The sequence below is a fragment of the Schistocerca gregaria genome, chromosome 3 (genome assembly GCF_023897955.1).
Source record: "Schistocerca gregaria isolate iqSchGreg1 chromosome 3, iqSchGreg1.2, whole genome shotgun sequence".
In the NCBI taxonomy this organism is placed as follows: Eukaryota; Metazoa; Arthropoda; class Insecta; order Orthoptera; family Acrididae; genus Schistocerca; species Schistocerca gregaria.
The window spans coordinates 151,766,374-151,784,745 of record NC_064922.1 but is presented as its reverse complement, the minus strand read 5'-3'; the positions used below and the strand labels follow the sequence as shown (position 1 = coordinate 151,784,745).

Below are 18,372 nucleotides of genomic sequence, written 5' to 3'. Positions count from 1 at the left end.
CCCACACGTTCTCCCGAATGCCATACATTTTGGGTTAAGATTGAAACTTACACGTTACACGTATTTCAGCTGTTTCAATTTATTTCTTTTTCTTTATTACTAACACTAACGGTGCTGAACTGTTGCTACTAGGGGGGGGGGGGGGCAAATCGAAATTCGTTAAAGGAGGAAAAATCTCTTTACATAGGAAAATACCAAAACAATGTAATTAATGTTGACATATTAGTAAGGGGTGCTTTATGTGTTGATTACTGTGAAAATATCACGACAGTGTAAAGAAGGCATGAAATAGCAAGAACTTTTTTATATTACTCTATGGCTATAGCGCTAGGTAAAATTTTTAGTGTAAGATTGTGCAGTCAGTCAATCAGTTTAATGTATACACATGTGGAGCCGTTCACACCTGTGGTTAAATTTGTATATATATAACAATTTGCCGGCCTGTGTGACCGAGCTGTTCTAGGCGCTTCAGTCTGGAACCGCGCGACCGCTGCGGTCGCAGGTTCGAATTCTGCCTCGGGCATGGATGTGTGTGATGTCCTTAGGTTACTTAGGTTTAAGTAGTTCTAAGTTCTAGGAGACTGATGACCTCAGATGTTAAGTCCCATAGTGCTCAGAGCCATTTGAATCATATAACAATTTGAGTCATAGTAAAACTATTGTGCTCTTTTAAAGTATTCATAATAGGAACCTTTCCTCGTGAAAAATGGGTATTTTAGTTTCCATAAGGATGAAACATGCTTAAATATATGGAACCGGAGAATAAAAACGGAAGATTTTCGTCCCTAAAGAAATCAGGAGTACGATAAAGTGCTAATTTGCTACGCCTATACGAAGCAGCTGTAAATTTGATGTTCTTCGGGTCACTTTCACTTTGGCGTTCTAGGAAGCAATTTCACAATGCCACTGCAGCACAATGTATTAAGACAAAGATTTTCCTATGGGTTTAAATGCAGTCAAAAAAACTAGAATTAGTGCGGATATCCGTTCTTTTAATATGCAAATAAAAACAAAAAAGCTGCATCTGAACTGGTCCACTTGTCTCGAAGAAGTGAGAGCTGTTGTATTTATACATATTGCAAACACGTGTCTGCCAGAAACTTTAGGGATTTGTTCTTAACGTCAAAGTATTAAAGAAGTTCACATGAACATGGGCCAGAAAATACTTCGGTAGACAGGTACTTACGGTTTTATTAATCACAGCCGGCAAATACTGTCCCACATACATATGCATGTGTGAAAGGTTTTGTTATTCATGAAAAAATTTTGCATTTACGAAATACATTTACATAAATTTCTCTAAGTGACCACCTCTTGTTCCATTCAGCCCCTGACCTTGCATTCCATATTCTACCGAACATTGTGGAAAACTCCTGGTGTGTTCCGTATTTGGTCAGATCCATTTTGGAAACGCTTTCTCAGAATATCATCACTGAGTGCGGGAGTAGAGTAAATCAAAAATTTTAAAACTCCTCAGCGGAAAAAAATTCATTGGATTCAAATCAGATGATCGGGCAGGACACGCAATGGATTCCCATCGAATAATATTCAACTGTTCAAAAAGTGGTTATCAAGATACTCGCGAAATATCCGTATAAAGTCAGGTGGAACGCCATCGTGCATAGACTACATTTGTTGGATGACGCCTACAGCTACATCATCAAGTAAATGAAGCAAGTTATGTCTTTGAAACTGTAGATACGTTTGTCCAGTAACACGTTGCGGAATAAAGGTGAGAATGATTCCATCCTAAACGCTGACGGTGAACCTTTATTGATGTTCATCTTGTCGCCTCTTCATGAGTGTTTTCGTAATCTCGAACGTAATTGTTATGACAATTGAACATGTCGGCAGATGAATAGCCCGCCTCACCAGCTAATAAGGTATATGCTAAGAACTGCATAAACACAACACGCCGCCCTAACATGCGTTAACAGAAAGTTATTCTTACCTTCAAAGTCTGCCTCATGTAATTCCCGCATCTGTTGAAGGTGATATAGGTACAGAAGGTACAAGTCGTCATGTGATGAATACCCGCCCTTCTCAAAATTCTCCTTCTAGTAACCGATGGGGCACGAAGAACCGTCATTCAGATTCACGCTACCGCACATAACGTTGTCTCCCGCCATCTACAACTCTCTTCTCAACTGAGCCTATCTTTTGCAGACATTGGTGGAACTGCACAAACGTTGTTGCACGAATAAAATGCCTCCGAGAGTAACATTCGGGATAAGGTTGACGAGATGCGTTTGCATTCCCGTCTACTAGGCTGTACACACAGTACATACCATATCATTTTAGAAACTGAATACTTCGTTTTGATGTATTGTGAGTGGAGTTTCTCTAAAACAGAACAAATAACAATGTGACGAAACAAAGAAAAGGCCATGACCAAGTGTAAAGAGAAAAGTGAATAACAGTGTACATTGGAGGTACGCTACACAACCAGTAGTCACTAGGAGGAATTCCTTTGGGACACGTGTTCATATTAACTTTTCGTAATGATATGATGTCAAGAACAGATCTATAAAGATTAGGACACATGTTTTATACATCCTGTATGTTTATGGCCTTGAACCAGGTTCTCTTAAGATGCCGAATGCAAGTTATTAAGATGCCCATGTAATGCCTGCACAAATTCAGCAATAATTTTGAAAGGAATCTGCTTGTACTAGGGATGTAATACGTAATGACATTCAAAATCTGCAGGGCACTTGTTAGCGATCGTTACGCCATACTACAGTCAGGTGAATTTCGGAGTCAGTGCATGTTGGTGACAAAAAATTCTACAGCAGGAGCCTGGAGGCTCATTCCATAGATATCCCTGTTCTGTCTTCAGCGCAGAAGATATGTAAATTTCTATTCGCACGATGTTGTTGCAGGTCGCCGCCGAAGTTCGACCTGTACATCATGGAGAGGGGTCTGGTGCCGTGCTTCTACGGGTTGGCTCACGCAGTCGGCTCCCCACCCGTGGTGGGCCTCGTGACCCTCGGAGCCTACCCTTACATCCACTGGAACGATGGCAACCCGGACAACCCAGCCTACACGCCGTGGTGGATCCACGCTTACTCGGACCACCTGTCCTTCTGGCAGAGACTCTACAGCTCTTACGTGTGGCTCTACTCTAACTTAGTGTGGTCGAATGTAGTGTTGCCCAAGCACGAGACAATACAGAAGAACTACTTCGGTCCTCGAGTACCGTCGATATACGAACTGGAGAGAAATTTCAGTCTGATGATCCTCAGCAACCATTTCACCCAAAGCTACCCCAGACCCAACCTACCCAGTTTTGTGGAAGTCACTGGGCTACACATCCAGCCAGATATTAAGCCACTTCCTAAGGTATAGCACATATGTAATATTTATATTCAGTATTTAAGTCCTATTGTAGTATGCAACCTAGCTACAGATTTTATCCACAGAGTCGATTCTATATCGTACAGCGTGGTAACTATCCAGGCTTCAGAACAAGTCGAGGAATATTGTTCTAGAAAGAGAGTTGTAACTACTCATGGCTGTTACACTATGTAACACTGGACTTCATTGGCCTCAATACAGGAATAGAATCCAAAATGGCAGGTTACGATATTGTGCTGTCCGTTGTGGCAGGAGGGTTACCTTCAACAGAAGAACTAACCCTGATTCCGTTGTTGATCAGCATACCGCCATACTCTGTTTACAATTACGAAAGGAGTAATTAATCTACTTGTTTAACGAATACCTTTTGATTCGTCTCAGTGGATGCAATGGGAATATTTTTCATGTTTCGCCAACAGGATATACAGAAATGGTTAGACGGAGCGACTGAGGGTGCTATCTACTTCAGCCTGGGCACCAACGTACTGAGCAGCAAAATGCCACCAGAGAAGCGACGGGCTTTTCTCGATGCCTTCTCGCAGCTGCCGCAAAGGGTTCTCTGGAAATGGGAGGAGGACGATTCGTCAGACCTGCCACCTAACGTCCTGTTGTCCAAGTGGTTTCCACAACAGTCAGTATTAGGTATGTCTTACGTTTGTATCAAAGAGTTCTATTAAATTACTGTTATGACTGTCATTTTATATGTCTTCCATCATTCATTAGTTGCTTCTATATGCATATAGATGTATTCCGTCTTTGCAACTAAATGGGAGACTGCTATTTTCTGCTATTCGAGTTTCACTTCTTTTAATTGTCAAGCATCTTGAGTGGTCTGTAATACGTTTGTTATATGGACATAATAATTGTGATATATAGCATGTATTTTCTTGTTTTTTTAGGAGAGAAACAAATTTCGTGAGATAAAACTACCACTTGTTGTTTGTTACGATTTCTGATGTTATTAATCCATGTGTCTCGTCCTGGAATTGTACGCTACTGGCCATTAAAGTTGCAACGTGCTGACATGAGGAAAGTTTCCAACCGATTTATCATACGCAAACAGCAGTTGACCGGCGTTGCCTGGTGAAACGTTGTTGTGATGCCTCGTGTAAGAAGGAGAAATGCCTACCATCACGTTTCCGACATTGATAAAGGTAGCATTGTGCCTATCGCGATTGCGGTTTCGCGTATCGCGACATTGCTGCTCGCGTTGGTCGAGATCCAATGACTGTTAGCAGAACATGGAATCGGTGGGTTCAGGAAGGTAATACGGGACGCCGTGCTGGATCCCAGTGGCCTCATATCGCTAACAGTCGAGATGACAGGCATCTTTTCCGCAAGGCTGTAGCGGACCGTGCAGCCACGTCTCGATCCCTGAGTCAACAGATGGGGACGTTTGCAAGACAACAACCATCTGTATAAACACTTCGACGACGTTTGCATCAGCATGGACTCTCAGCTCGGAGACCATGGCTGCGGTTACCCTTGACGCTGCATCACAGACAGGAGCGGCTGCGATGGTGTACTCAACGGCGAACCTGGGTGCACGAATGGCTAAACGTCATTTTTTCGGATGAATCCAGGTTCTGTTTACAGCATCATGATGGTCGCATCCGCGTTTGGCTACATCGCTGTGAACGCACGTTGGAAGCGTGTTTTCGTCACCGCCATACTGGCGTATCACCCGTGATGGTATGGGGTACCATTCGTTACACGTCTCGGCCACCTCTTGTTCGCACTGACGGCACTTTGAACAGTGGACGTTACATTTCAGATGTGTTAATACCCATGGCCCTACAATTCATTCGATCCCTGCGAAACCCTACGTTTCAGCAGGATAACGTACGACCGCATGTTGTAGGTCCTTTGCGGGCCTTTATGGATACAGAAAATGTTCGACTGCTGCCCTGGCCAACACATTCTCCAGATCTCTCACCAGCTGAAAACGTCTCGTCAATGGTGGCCGAGCAACTGGCTCATCACAATAGGCCAGTCACTACTATTGATGAACTGCGGTATCGTGTTGAAGCTGCATCGGCAGCTGTACCTGTACACGCCATCCAAACTCTGTTTTACTCACTGCCCAGGCGTTTCAAGGCCGTTATTACGGCCAGAGGTGGTTGTTCTGGGTACTGATTTCTCAGGATGTATGCACCCAAATTGGGTGAAAATGTAATCACATGTCAGTTCTAGTGTAATATATTTGTCCAATGAATACCCGTTTATCATCTGCATTTCTTCTTAGTGTAGCAATTTTAATGGCCCGTAGAGTATTTAATTGATCTATTGATCATTCAGATGACCGATTTTCGACGTTTATTTCGAATACATTTATTTGAAAACTGCATTCCCAATTTTCAGTGTGTGTTTACTGTGTGTATTTAGAGTGCTAATGCAGCCACCTGTAGCTTTGTGTTCCTCATTCGTCTTTTGCTTTGATCTGCGTGCGTGTGTGTGTATGTGTGTGTGGGTGGGTGGGGTTTGCGTGTGTGAGTGTGGATGTGTAGGTGTGTGATAGAGGTAGAGAGAGAGAGAGAGAGAGAGAGAGAGAGAGAGAGAGAGAGAGAGAGAGAGAGAGAGAGGAGGGAGGGAGAGAGAGAGAGAGAGAGAGAGAGGTTTCTTACATCTGTATTTTTTAAATTCTTTTGGTGACTAACATGATCAGAGGGTTGCTTGCGGATTTAGGACTACCTGATAAATGAGCTGGGATCTCTAACTGTGCCACTAATATCACGGAACAATGTTATGTGGAGCCACTCAAGGCAGAGATTTACATCACCTTTTCGTATTTTCTCTAGTTTTGAAAACACCCATCTACGCTCTGACGTAGCTAACTCATTTCTTCGCCACTAAAGCTATCCACAAGTATTTCTAATGTCCGTACCATATGTTTGATAAGTGCTGACTCAATGGTGTTTTGATGCCTTTTCTTCTTTCCTAGAATCCAGTACTCGCTCCTTAGCGTTTATCAGTTTCCATTCAAACACTTATACTTCAGTGCCAGCAATTTTTTTTCTTTTTTTCTTTCTTATCCCAGCAAGAAGACGCTGGATGAAGATTCTGTTCAGCTCCACTGGGAAACACAAAACTCTTTGAATGTTGCGACTCAGAACATACCAGTAGGAAAAAGAAAGAAAGATTATCGTTTAACGCTCCATCATTGACAAAATCGGCATTCTCGAATCTAAGCACCATCTAAATTTGTTCCACAGTTGGTACAGTATATATCATTCCACCACTGAAAATCCGACTTCAACGAAGAATGCGTTTTAGTGCTTGAAAAGCCTTACGATAGCTCTTGAAGGCGTTAAATCTACAGAAAACTCCTGTACTAAGGCTTCCCTACTTTATACGCCCTAACTGTCATGGCTCTATTTCAGATGCAGCATTGCGGTAGTCCCTTACCATCAGTTTTACAAGAGAATGGCGTCTCACACGGGAGTGTAAAGTCGTCCTGTTTCCCGACATTGCTAACAGCGTAACGTCCACGCTGAGAATGTCAGTCCATTGCTCCTCATTTCTTAACGATTTTGCCATATTTTAAGAATTCAAGATACTGAATTGCTAGGTGAAGCTTCCAACTACACCAGTACGGTGCTGCTGAGGCCCTCAACACGCTGACCTCACATTCTAGAAACAGGAGCGTTTAGTGTTGTTGGGGAGATTGGCTGAAAGCAACGTAAAACACGCTGCAAGTGGTGAAGCAAACGACCCATCCTTGGCGCAACTTTCTCCATCCACTGAGGTGGAATGAATGCCTATTAAAAGCTCTTCGTATTGGACATACTCCCCTGACGCACTTGTTCCTCCTCCATCGCAGTGTGGTGACGTAACAATGACAGTTCGCCAGTAATTGCTTATTGGTACTTCTTTTTCTCAAGCGAGGGCAGCCCTGGAGTCATCTACGGACTTCCCCCGTATTTTAGGTGACTGTTGGACGAGAGTGGCGAACATTTTTAAATTGTGTGCTGTTTCAGAACTTTTAGAGTCCCATGGATTGTAAGTAGTTTGCCACCACCCAAACAACGGCAACGAGGCTGAGAGTCCTTACCTTATCTTTTTCTTAGCTTTTTCGCTTCTGCATCATCAATCAATATTTGATCCATAATCGTGAAAACATCTCCTACAACTTTCCAAAAAAAAAAAAAAATGGTTCAAATGGCTCTGAGCACTATGGGACTTAACTGCTCTGGTCATCAGTCCCCTAGAACTTAGAACTACTTAAACCTAACTGACCTAAGGACAACACACACATCTATGCCCGAGGCAGGATTCGAACCTGCGACCGTAGCGGTCGTGCGGTTCCAGACTGTAGCGCCTAGAACCACTCGGCCATTCCGGCCGGCCTACAACTTTCAGCACTGCAATAATCATAGTCCCTGAACTTTCTTCTCTATCCCCAGGTACTGTGTACTTATATGTCCGCCTGGTTAACTGAGTGATTACGTGCTTGCCTACCGTGCAGTGGCCCCGGTTTCGATTCCCGGCCGGCTTGGAGATTTTCTCCGCCCATGGACTGAGTGTTGTGTTGTCCTGATTATCATCTCATCATCACAGACCCATAAATCGCCCAATGTATCGTCACCTCAAATTAGGCTTGCAATATGTGCTTATATGGAGATTTATTATAAAATATTTCATCTCATGTAATGGTTATCATATGTGTCTAAAGTGATCAATCCCTAGCAGACGTCGACGATGAAAAATTGAAAATATTTAAGGTTTGATTAGAAGAATATCGTCTCTCAATATCGTACCTCCTGGAACATTTTCACAAGCAAAGAAATATTAGTGCTTTTATAAGCCATTAGTAACATATTTTTACGAAATCCACAGCTCATCCGAACGTGAAAGCCTTCATCACGCAAGGTGGCCTCCAGAGTTTCAATGAAGCCACTTACTATGGTGTTCCTCTAATCGGGATTCCATTCATGGGAGACCAGCACTACAATGTCGAAAAATTCGTAGCTGCCGAGATTGGCTACAGGTTGCAGTTCCGGCACGTCACGAAGGACACCGTTTTAGAGGCTATACGAACGGTTCTTGAGGATCCCAGGTAAGCAATTTTACTATTAGAAATTTTCCATATTTCAAGTACTGAAACGTACCGGATGATATTACGGAAAATATGTTTTCGAAAGGACTTAACAACTGTGAAACACCGTATAGAGTTATTCACATTCCTTACAGATCTTGCAAAATATTTCATTTTTTTTACCCTATAGCGGAGCAAGCTGAATGTTACTTCCATTGATAATGTCATAGATTTTGCATCAGCAGTCGATTTCTTGTCAGACTCGCTGCAAAATGTCAGATGTAATCTGTTTAATTGTAACGCAGATTCTTGCTAGGGTCCCTCTTATGTTAGCCGGTAAGAATGGTACAAATGCCTTGATGAATCTCAGGAAGTAAAAGTCAATATGTGTCAAGTCCTGTGATGACGGGGACCATGCCATCGGTAAACCTTCAGTATTCCATTTACCTGGAAGGCGAGTATTGAGGAAACACCGGACAATAAGTGATGTGCTGTCCGCGGTGGCACAGAGGTTCTAGGCGGTCAATCTGGGACTGCGCGACTGCTACGGTCGCAGGTTCGAATCCTGCCTCGGGCATGGGTGTGTGTGATGTCCTTAGGTTAGTTAGGTTTAAGGAGTTCTAAGTTCTAGGGGACTCATGACCACAGCTGTTAAGTCCCGTAGTGCTCAGAGCCATTTGATAAGTAATGTAGTGCGATGGTGCAACATCTATCATAAAGCGCACACTACGTTCTTAGACAACGTTGTCAACCAACGGTTTGAAAGTTTTGCAACATATCTAAGTACTCTATTCTGTTGAATGTTTTCTCTTGTGAAAAGGAAGGGTTGCAAACTTTGCTCAAAAGACTTCAACTTTTGGGCTATCACGAGGGTTTTCGAGGATTTTCACTGCCCCAAATCCGACAGCTGTGCTTTTTAGCTCAACCATTCAAAGTAAAAGTCGACTCATCACTAAATATAATGTTTACGCTGAAATCCTGGTCTTTCCAATCGATGTAATATTGCCCCACAACAGTCCTTGCGAGTTATCCTGCCTGTGTACTTCAGTTCTTGTATCAGTGTTAATTATCACGGTGTGAGATGCAAATACCTTCTTACAAAATGCCAAACTGTCATATGTGGGATGCCCAGCTCGTGAGAAATACGTCAGGGCCATTGAGTGAGACTGTTATCAAAGCTTTGCCTCACTTACTCTATGACGACGAGAGATACACGTGGTCGACATTAGCATTTTATATGGCTTACCAAGCTCCTAGTATCAGCAAAAACCTTATGCTACTTATAAACGGCAGACCTGCTGAGAGAATCTTTACCGTAATGGTACAAAAATACGTTGTACAATAGACGTAGACTTTAGCTCTTCGAACCTAAACACGCAGCAAGAATGCCTAAGACCAGCGAAGGCAGCCATCTTTGTTACAACTGAGACTAGCGCCTGCAGTGGTATAATTCGTGCTACTGTACTACGCGGGTCTGAACCCGAGCTAGTGTCCCACAAAAGTACTCCAAGACTAGATATGTAAGTCATACGAACATATTTGTACAAATTTTATAACCTGTAAAGTCTTAGAAACATCTTGTATTAATAATACAAATCACAGTTTATTGCTTTAATCATAGTGGCAGGTAAAGTTAATTTCTCAATTTCTAATAATAATAATTCTGATAAACTAATGTTAAGACACATAGCACTGATATAACGATGCACAGAGTAAGCTTAACGAACTGCATCCCCAATATTATGTGATTTTCTCCTCTCACCCCACATGAGTCTCTCATATGGACAAAGTAACTGGATTAGTTACTGCTACCGACCTACGTGATTTGCGTTTAACGTCAAGGTCAGTCATAGTTTAGTGGAGTTGCGATGGCCATACTACTAGGAAGTATTTCCCAACAACTTTTAGGTCTCTCGTCAAGATGTCTTCAGTGACCCCTGTATCTTCATAAGGTATTCCCATGTCCAAATCGTCAGCATATCCAAACTTCCGTGATATGGTTTCGGACATATGAGCTACGTAAATACTAAACACCAATATTACAACTAGTTTGTGGTCCCTATTTAGACTTTTCTGTGTATTTATGTTCTTTATATTGAATCATATATAACACAGCAGTACCTATTACGCAGTTTCTCTAATTGCAGCATCAACAACACCGATTTACCATCCTTGCTCTGTGTTTGGGTTTTCCCCAAATTGTAAAGTTTCCGCTGTTGATTTTGCTCAATTGTTTCTTTATCACAGAAAAGAACTTCACACATTGTTTCTGCTCTCATGCATTCATCCTATATTCTGTGTAATTATATATAAACAATTTCCTTTTATTTGTTTATCTAATTTATTTAGGGCTACTAAACGGTTATTTCCGGATTCTGCATTTATTTCAAACAAGAAACTCCTTCTGGACGTCATTTATTTAATTTTTCTGAAGTCATTTTCCCATAGCATAATTTTCACCTCTTACAACATACTTCTCTCGTTCACTGGTTACGTGGCTGTACCATTATTCGTAGGTGGGGAAAGCTATTGGGACCACTTCTAATGTACTGTTACAGCGTTCGGAGTCAAACAGCTATCGTAAGAAGTCACAGAGGCGTTGCTTCGGCCGTAACAGGTCGGTACAGCCAGTATGCAGATGTTAACACGGACGCTCAGAGAGCTAAATCAGAATCTTTGGAAGAATGACAGCTTCATTCCTGCGTAACCGTGTTGGGTGAATTTAGAGTGCCTTTTGAGGAAGGCTTTACGGGCATTCTGTGTCACTATGTTATGCCTGGCGTACGAATAAGCAGAATAAAATAATAGAGGTTCAAATGGCTCTGAGCACTATGGGACTGAACATCTGAGGTCATCAGTACCCTAGAACTTAGAAATACTTAAACCTAACTAACCTAAGGACATCACACACATCCATGCCCGAGGCAGGATTTGAACCTGCGAGACTGAAGCGCCTAGAACCGCTCGTCCATATCGGCCGGCAAAATAAGAGATTAGCGCGCATTCAGAGAGATATAGATAGTCGCTTTTCTTTAACTCAGTATGAGAGTACAACAGCATAGAAGATAGCTAATATTGGTACAATGGTCCCCCGGCACAGCTTGTATTGCTGCTTGCGGAACATGTCTGTAGATGTAGAATATATTATGGTCTCCTGAAAACTAGTTCTTCAATTGTTATTCGAAGTGCCATTACATACATTTCTAAGAGGACATCCCACAGCTATAGAATCTTCTCAGAAATTCCACATCTCAAATCATCATTTTTTTAGCCGTTACCTAAGAGAATATGCCGTATGTGACTTTTGGTAGGTTTAATTCTGCAGCGTTGTGCAGTAAATTGGAAGCTTTTCGGAATTCTATGAAAAGGGGTTGGTTGCTTGGGGGAAGAGACCAAACAGCGAGGTCATCGGTCTCATCGGATTAGGGAAAGACGGGGAAGGAAGTCGGCCGTGCCTTTCAGAGGAACCATCCCGGCATCCCGGCATTTTCAAAAAATTGATTTGTTGTCACTATACTCTCTTTGGGACAACTAAATCAGCCGGCATTTCGTTTCACGCAGCGCGCATTTCGTTATCTTTTTTACTAGCCATCTCCATACTTTCTTTCAGAAGACTAGACAAATATCCCTTGCATTATTCCTGATGTGTGAATTCAGTGATACTGGTAACTCAACTCTTTCCTTCGAAAAATCCTGCTGCGTTAAGCCTCGAGTTCAATCACGTCGACTTTATCACATAGTCATACGTGTCACGGTGGCATCGATAATGTGACAAGTGCGAATTTCAGCGTTATGTGTTGCTGTTTAATACATAGATCATTCCAGAACTTGCATCTATGATTTTGATAAGTGAGTAACATTGAGTTTGTGGTACAGAAACGCAAATGCAAAGTACACAGTTCGTTATTGTAAGAGTTGTCTGTCGTTAGTGCACACAGGGGTAGTGCAATGTGCCCAGATTGTCGTGCGAAATGTAGCACTGATTTCAGGCACAACAATATTGAAAGTTCTGTGAAATAAGAAAAGCATGCAGTCTGTCTGCACTTAAAATTGCAAAGTGCATATCGATGAAGCCATTCATAGAAAAACAAGTTATTCACAGCTAGCTGTAATGCGCAGTCAATGTTTTAAGTCAATGGACTACTCCACTTTACAACCAGAAGTTTTCCAGCACTCGGGTTAAAACGAACTCAAATGCCACATATGTAATTGCGATATATGTTATAGTACAACTAATCCATAAACTCAAAGAAGCTTAATTTTCTTTTACTGCTCATCAGTTCATTGAATGATGCGCATTTCAAACCAATTCCTTTACTTGTTGTTTGTCCATATGTAGATGCCTTAGTGCTTCTCATAACCCCCCTCTATCAGTTTGATTTTAAAACTTGTACCATATGTGTTCTTACCTCAGTTGAATCCCAGTAATGTTGTCCATCTCCTGTATGGGAAAATAAATTAGAAGTATGTCTGGATGGGTAAAAATTCAACCATGTTCAAATTTTTAGTCAGCTTATCACCACTCATTTGTGAAATACATTCAAAAGTCCTTGTTTTGATTACAAATAAAATGAAATACCTATATTTCACAATACGTCATTCGTACTCTTGCCACTGTATTGTGTCCTCTTACTCTCAAGATATGCTAATGATATGCTGTGTTGTGAATAGGTATCGGGAAAACATGAAGAAGTTGTCAGCAGTGTATCGCGAGCACCAGGCACAGTCGATGCCACAAGCCATCTGGTGGATAGAATATGTACTACGTCACAAGGGAGCTCCACATTTGCGAAGCGGAGCCATGGATCTCAGCTGGTACCAGCTGCTGCTGCTAGATGTCATCGCCTTCGTGCTGGCCGTCGCTGCAATCACACTACTTGCGCTCTACTCACTAGCGAGATATCTTACATCTCTGATACTTAACGCCAAAAAACACAAGACTGAATGAAGAACTTTTTATTAGCTTTGAAGGATTTAACATATCAGTGCAAGCGATAGGCAGAAGTGATTTTCAATTGCTAGATTAAAAACGATGTGTGATATCACTGTCAACACACAGTGTGTTATAACGTACGACACTCTTCGTCGAAGTGTTAAGTGGAGAGATGTGGAGATGGAGACGAGGAGACTATACAGCTCATTGTAGATCTTGGCTTCTGTGCCAAAACGTTGCATTCAAGATTGAAACATTCTTTTTATCTCTGTTATGTGAGCTTTGGAAATAAATTATATTTATTTTTTAATTAGCACTGTCTTATATATGACCAACAACCAGTCTAATCACACAGTCTATAGCTGTCTTTATAGCTTTGAAAGTTTTCCAAACGAATAAATCCAAAAAATATTATTTCGTGTTTGTAGTGACTTGCCCTGATAATTTGCTTTAACACGTTAAACATAAAGGAGGAAAATGTGAATGCATTTATTAGCTTGTGGCAGAGACTTGCCGAATTATCTGACCATTTGCATAGATTGCTACAAGTGATGGACTATTGGCAATTATTCAAGTATCGCTGGCTACTGCAACGACTTTCTGTGAGGGGATGTTCTGGGAATTTCTAAACAATTGGCATGGACTGATATTATCTCAAATTTGTGAGGTTTACAAGCGGCGTACGTAACTAAACAACTTTGCTCACACTTGATATATTCATTTTTGTAGTGGTATGAAACAAGAGGTTGTCAGCAGGTGATCAGGCGCAACTAAAGTTCCTTGTCCTCTGTAGACAAGCAGCCATTGTGTTCAGTGAAAAGATTATTGTAAATCTATGTCCATTTCAGCAGTATAAGTAAATTCGGTCTCGGTTTCTAAAGTCAAGACCCAGTAGCCTTCGTTTCTAGTCATGACTCAGTGTGAGCTGTATTAATATCATAATATTCTAGAGGGCCAGACAAATCTGTTAAAATTGGAATAAAACATTTTGTTTTCAACTTTGATTAACTTTATGATGTGACAGAATGCACTAGCACATTTTGGCACTGTTGTGCATAAAGTATAAGGTCAGGAGAGAGAGTCAGTATCGTATCACACCGAGTGTGGGACTCGTGCTGTGGTGGAATTTTTAGACTGTAATTTGATCAGGAATGAATTCTCTGTAGCGACAATATTCCTGTGAATAAGAGAAACAATGTACATACATGGACCACTACCTGTCGGCTTTTATGAACAGTGATTGAGTGCAACAGGACCACTCTCCTGGCCAGTTGGCGCCAAAAAATTAATGCTTAAAGGACATGTCAAAAGTGCAATATACTTGTACAGAATCCAAATTTCCAACGGAAATATGTCATTTTCGCGCAGCAATGATGATTCACATTCCAGAACATAATCATGCCAAGCTCAAGAGCAGTCGTTCATTGCTGTGAATGTATCAGACATGTAATCGAACTCTGTGAAATCTTGTTTAACGTCTCTTGTAATTTTATTAGATCATATGTTTAATAATGTGTAATATGTATTTAGTTGTTATTAATCCTCGGAACCTTATATACGTCTCATGTTCGCAATTCATAAATGGGTTAAAAATAATGTTTCTCAATCATATATATATATATATATATATATATATATATATATATATATATATATATATATATATATATATATATATATATATATATATATATCAGGTATCAACCACAAAATATCTCAATTATCTGTCGAGTAAATTCCCGATAAAGACATATATACAGAGCATAGATCTGAAGAAAATATTCATGGTAAATGTACTTTGCTTCTCAAACATATTATTTTAACCCATTTATGAATCATATATATATATATATATATATATATATATATATATATATGATTCATAAATGGGTTAAAATAATATGTTTCTCAATCATATATATAACACACACACCTTCGAGCTAATCATCTTCCTAATAGTAATCCAACCAGCGGATTTTTAAAAGGAAATAGTAGCTGCTGGTCTCCATGCACTTAAACACTCTGCCGGCTGCTCTTACTTCAACAACACGCACATTAGGACAACCAAGCATCAAGTACACTCGCTACAACGCAAACCGTTCAACGAAACGAAGGCACCAAAATCACTTACACCTTCGATGCAGAGCACTGTTCGAGATGGTCTCCAGGGATGGATCTCTCCGAGAAAACAGGCACCAAAGCAATACGACGAACAGAGCCCGGAGTTGAAATCCGGCAGGTCCACCACTAACTCGCGACCGCCTTACGAGGTAGACCCACCGTGCCGCTGCTGGCCGAGCACGCCTTTTCCTCTTTCGCCCACGCAAGCACGTCCTTGCGTCTCGTGCGAGACCAACACCAACTGCCTCCTAGCAGTTTCCTAGTGGTAAAAGAGTACCATGGTAATTAAATATGCATTAACAAGCTGTAAGGTCCTGAAAATTCAAAGGTCAGGTATCAACCACAAAATATCTCAATTATCTGTCGAGTAAATTCCCGATAAAGACATATATACAGAGCATAGATCTGAAGAAAATATTCATGGTAAATTTACTTTGCTTCTTGTTTCCACTGCTACGCAATGTGCCCATAAAGTTAATATTAAACCATATAAATCGTCATTACTTAAACAAAAGAATCCTCGTTTACTCCTCTTTGGCTACCAGAAATAATAATCCCCAAAAACATCCACACACGTCATCACTACTGCAATAACTGCAATAACGTCATCTTCTACTCCTCAATGGCTTCCTTAAACACTTCTTCTTAAAAAAAGTGTCTTCAGCTAGGTACACCTCATAATTCGATACATATTCTTCCTCCATTATTTCTCAGCATAAGTACCATTTACATTATTTCAAAATATCAACACCTTATTTCATCATACAAACACAGCTACATCATAAGCACATCATTTCTTAACTTTTGGTCTCAGTATTTTTTACATAAATGTCATACTATATCCTTTCATTCCTAACACTGCGTCTAGGTTCTCACACTACACATATTCATTTGAAGCTGAATGGTCATTTCTCTGTGTAACCAACAGTCAATAGCTGAGGATTGTTAGTTTCATATCACTATTTTCAAACATCTTAAAATGCGGTCAATACAGTAGACAACTGAGACATCATTCACAAATTAGCAAAAGTTCACAGCATATTACGTTTATCACCAGTTACGAAAGTAATTTCTTGTAGTGAAATGTCAATCAGTCTAAAAATTTATTTCACTATACTTTCACTAGGATTGTAGGAGAGAGTTATTTGCACTTATTACCTGAATATGAAAGTAGATGTGGAATGGACATGAAATAAGAGAAGAAATAGTAACACCCAGCTCGAGGAGACATTTGGTGCGAGCTGATGTATTCATCTTAGACAGATGGGTCGTCTACTTCCCTCTGTACTTACACTAAGATAGTAGGCGTGCGTTATTTACACTTACTACCTAAATAGAGCAGTAGACGAAGCCGAGTGTACCACGAATTAAAGGAAGGAATATTAACACCCAGGTCGAGTAGGCATCAGTCACCAGTTGTACCCATAATCCCTACCAGCGATACCTTGAGCTAGCATGGACTGGATCTCTTTCTTTCCTCTTTCCCTGTATATCAACAGAATGGCGTATAGCGGAACGAAAAACTTTAAATGTCGCTTGATTTTAAAATCATACAGAAAATTTCGTATTGTATCAGGTTTGTTGATAAAGACTTCAGAATGTGATTGTAACATATCGAACAACTCTTGCCTATCTACTTCAGAAGCATCCTCTACACTACTTCATCTCATACAGTTTCATAGATATCAATAGACTGATCTATCTTCTGAGAAGTACTTGATTTATGATCAATATCTTCAGTGGAAGGTTATAATTTTGAAGAAGATAAAAATTTGGAACAGTCGATGCCTTTATTTCTCCTCTGAAATCAAATCCTCGAATTGCAAAGAGACTAACTTGCCATCGATATAAACTTTCTCCTGAGCATCATCAAAGTTTAGAGTAGTTTTGTATACAGTCAAGAAATCAAAAACTACTATCATTTGTGTAGAAATAAGGGACACTACTAAGAAGCTGGTAGAGAATTGATTACATTGGCAGATTAAATCTAAACATTTCAGTTTCTTAACCACTACAATTTTTCCAACAATCACACTCTTAATTTTAGTACATTGCAATGGAAATATTGGACAAACTGTTAATTCCTGACATTTACTGAAAGCTGCCTTATTCATAACCAAATTGGCACTACCTTAATCCAATTCCGCTGACAAAAAAAATTTTCTGACATAAACTTAACCTATAGGGTGGCTACCTTCTCTCCCAACAAAAAATCTCTGATATCATCAAACTGGACAAAGTTTATTCGTCTATCCTCTGAATCCATGTTACAAACTTTTTTTTTGTTGCAAGAAAGTGTCACCAAAATCCATATCATTAGTTGCGTTCCTTACATCAGACGCATGCACATGTGTTTTATTTTCGTCGTCATCATCCGACCAAGGCATATAGTTAGTTATCCAGTCAAAAACACAAATTTCTTTTCAGTTTTGTGTTTGTTCCTAAACAGTCTCTATATTAACAGAATTATGGTCTGTTTCACTTAACTTCTGTTCCTCGTTTTGATGACTAATATACCCACACAGTTCACTTTGTTTACTGATAGGTTCACAGTGTACGATTTTTATCGTATGAATGGCGGAATTCTCTGTATCGACAAACGAATCGTTTGCCGCGTGCGCCATCAGTCATCCCTGTGATGGCCTCTCACGTTTAACGTTATCACGAGGATTAGGTGGTCTAATTCCAACTACTTCAGCACGTCGTTCTGGACTAAAATTACCACGATCACCCCTCTCCTCATTATTTCTTTCGTAACAACTGAACAGATCACACTAGCTATCTTGTGTTTGGTTATCATGAAAGTCATGTGATCTGAAATCAGTATTCTCAGTGTATCAATTTTAATTAAAGTTTTGTCTATCACGGCAGTTACTTTTATTTCTCAAACTATCACGATGTATGCTCTAATTACCATAGTTACCGT

General features: G+C 40.5%; 1 protein-coding gene across 1 annotated transcript in view; it reads left to right on the top strand.

Moving 5' to 3' along the window:
* The window catches only part of LOC126354774 (UDP-glucosyltransferase 2-like), a 29,304-nt gene extending 15,671 nt beyond the window's left edge, over positions 1-13,633 (top strand). The window contains exons 3-6 of the mRNA XM_050004670.1: positions 2,883-3,342; positions 3,777-3,999; positions 8,194-8,413; positions 13,064-13,633. Of these exons, the coding sequence (XP_049860627.1) occupies positions 2,883-3,342; positions 3,777-3,999; positions 8,194-8,413; positions 13,064-13,340 (1,180 nt within the window). The 3' untranslated portion in view covers positions 13,341-13,633. The remainder of the gene's footprint in view (positions 1-2,882; positions 3,343-3,776; positions 4,000-8,193; positions 8,414-13,063) is intronic.
* Positions 13,634-18,372: the final 4,739 nt, after the last annotated feature.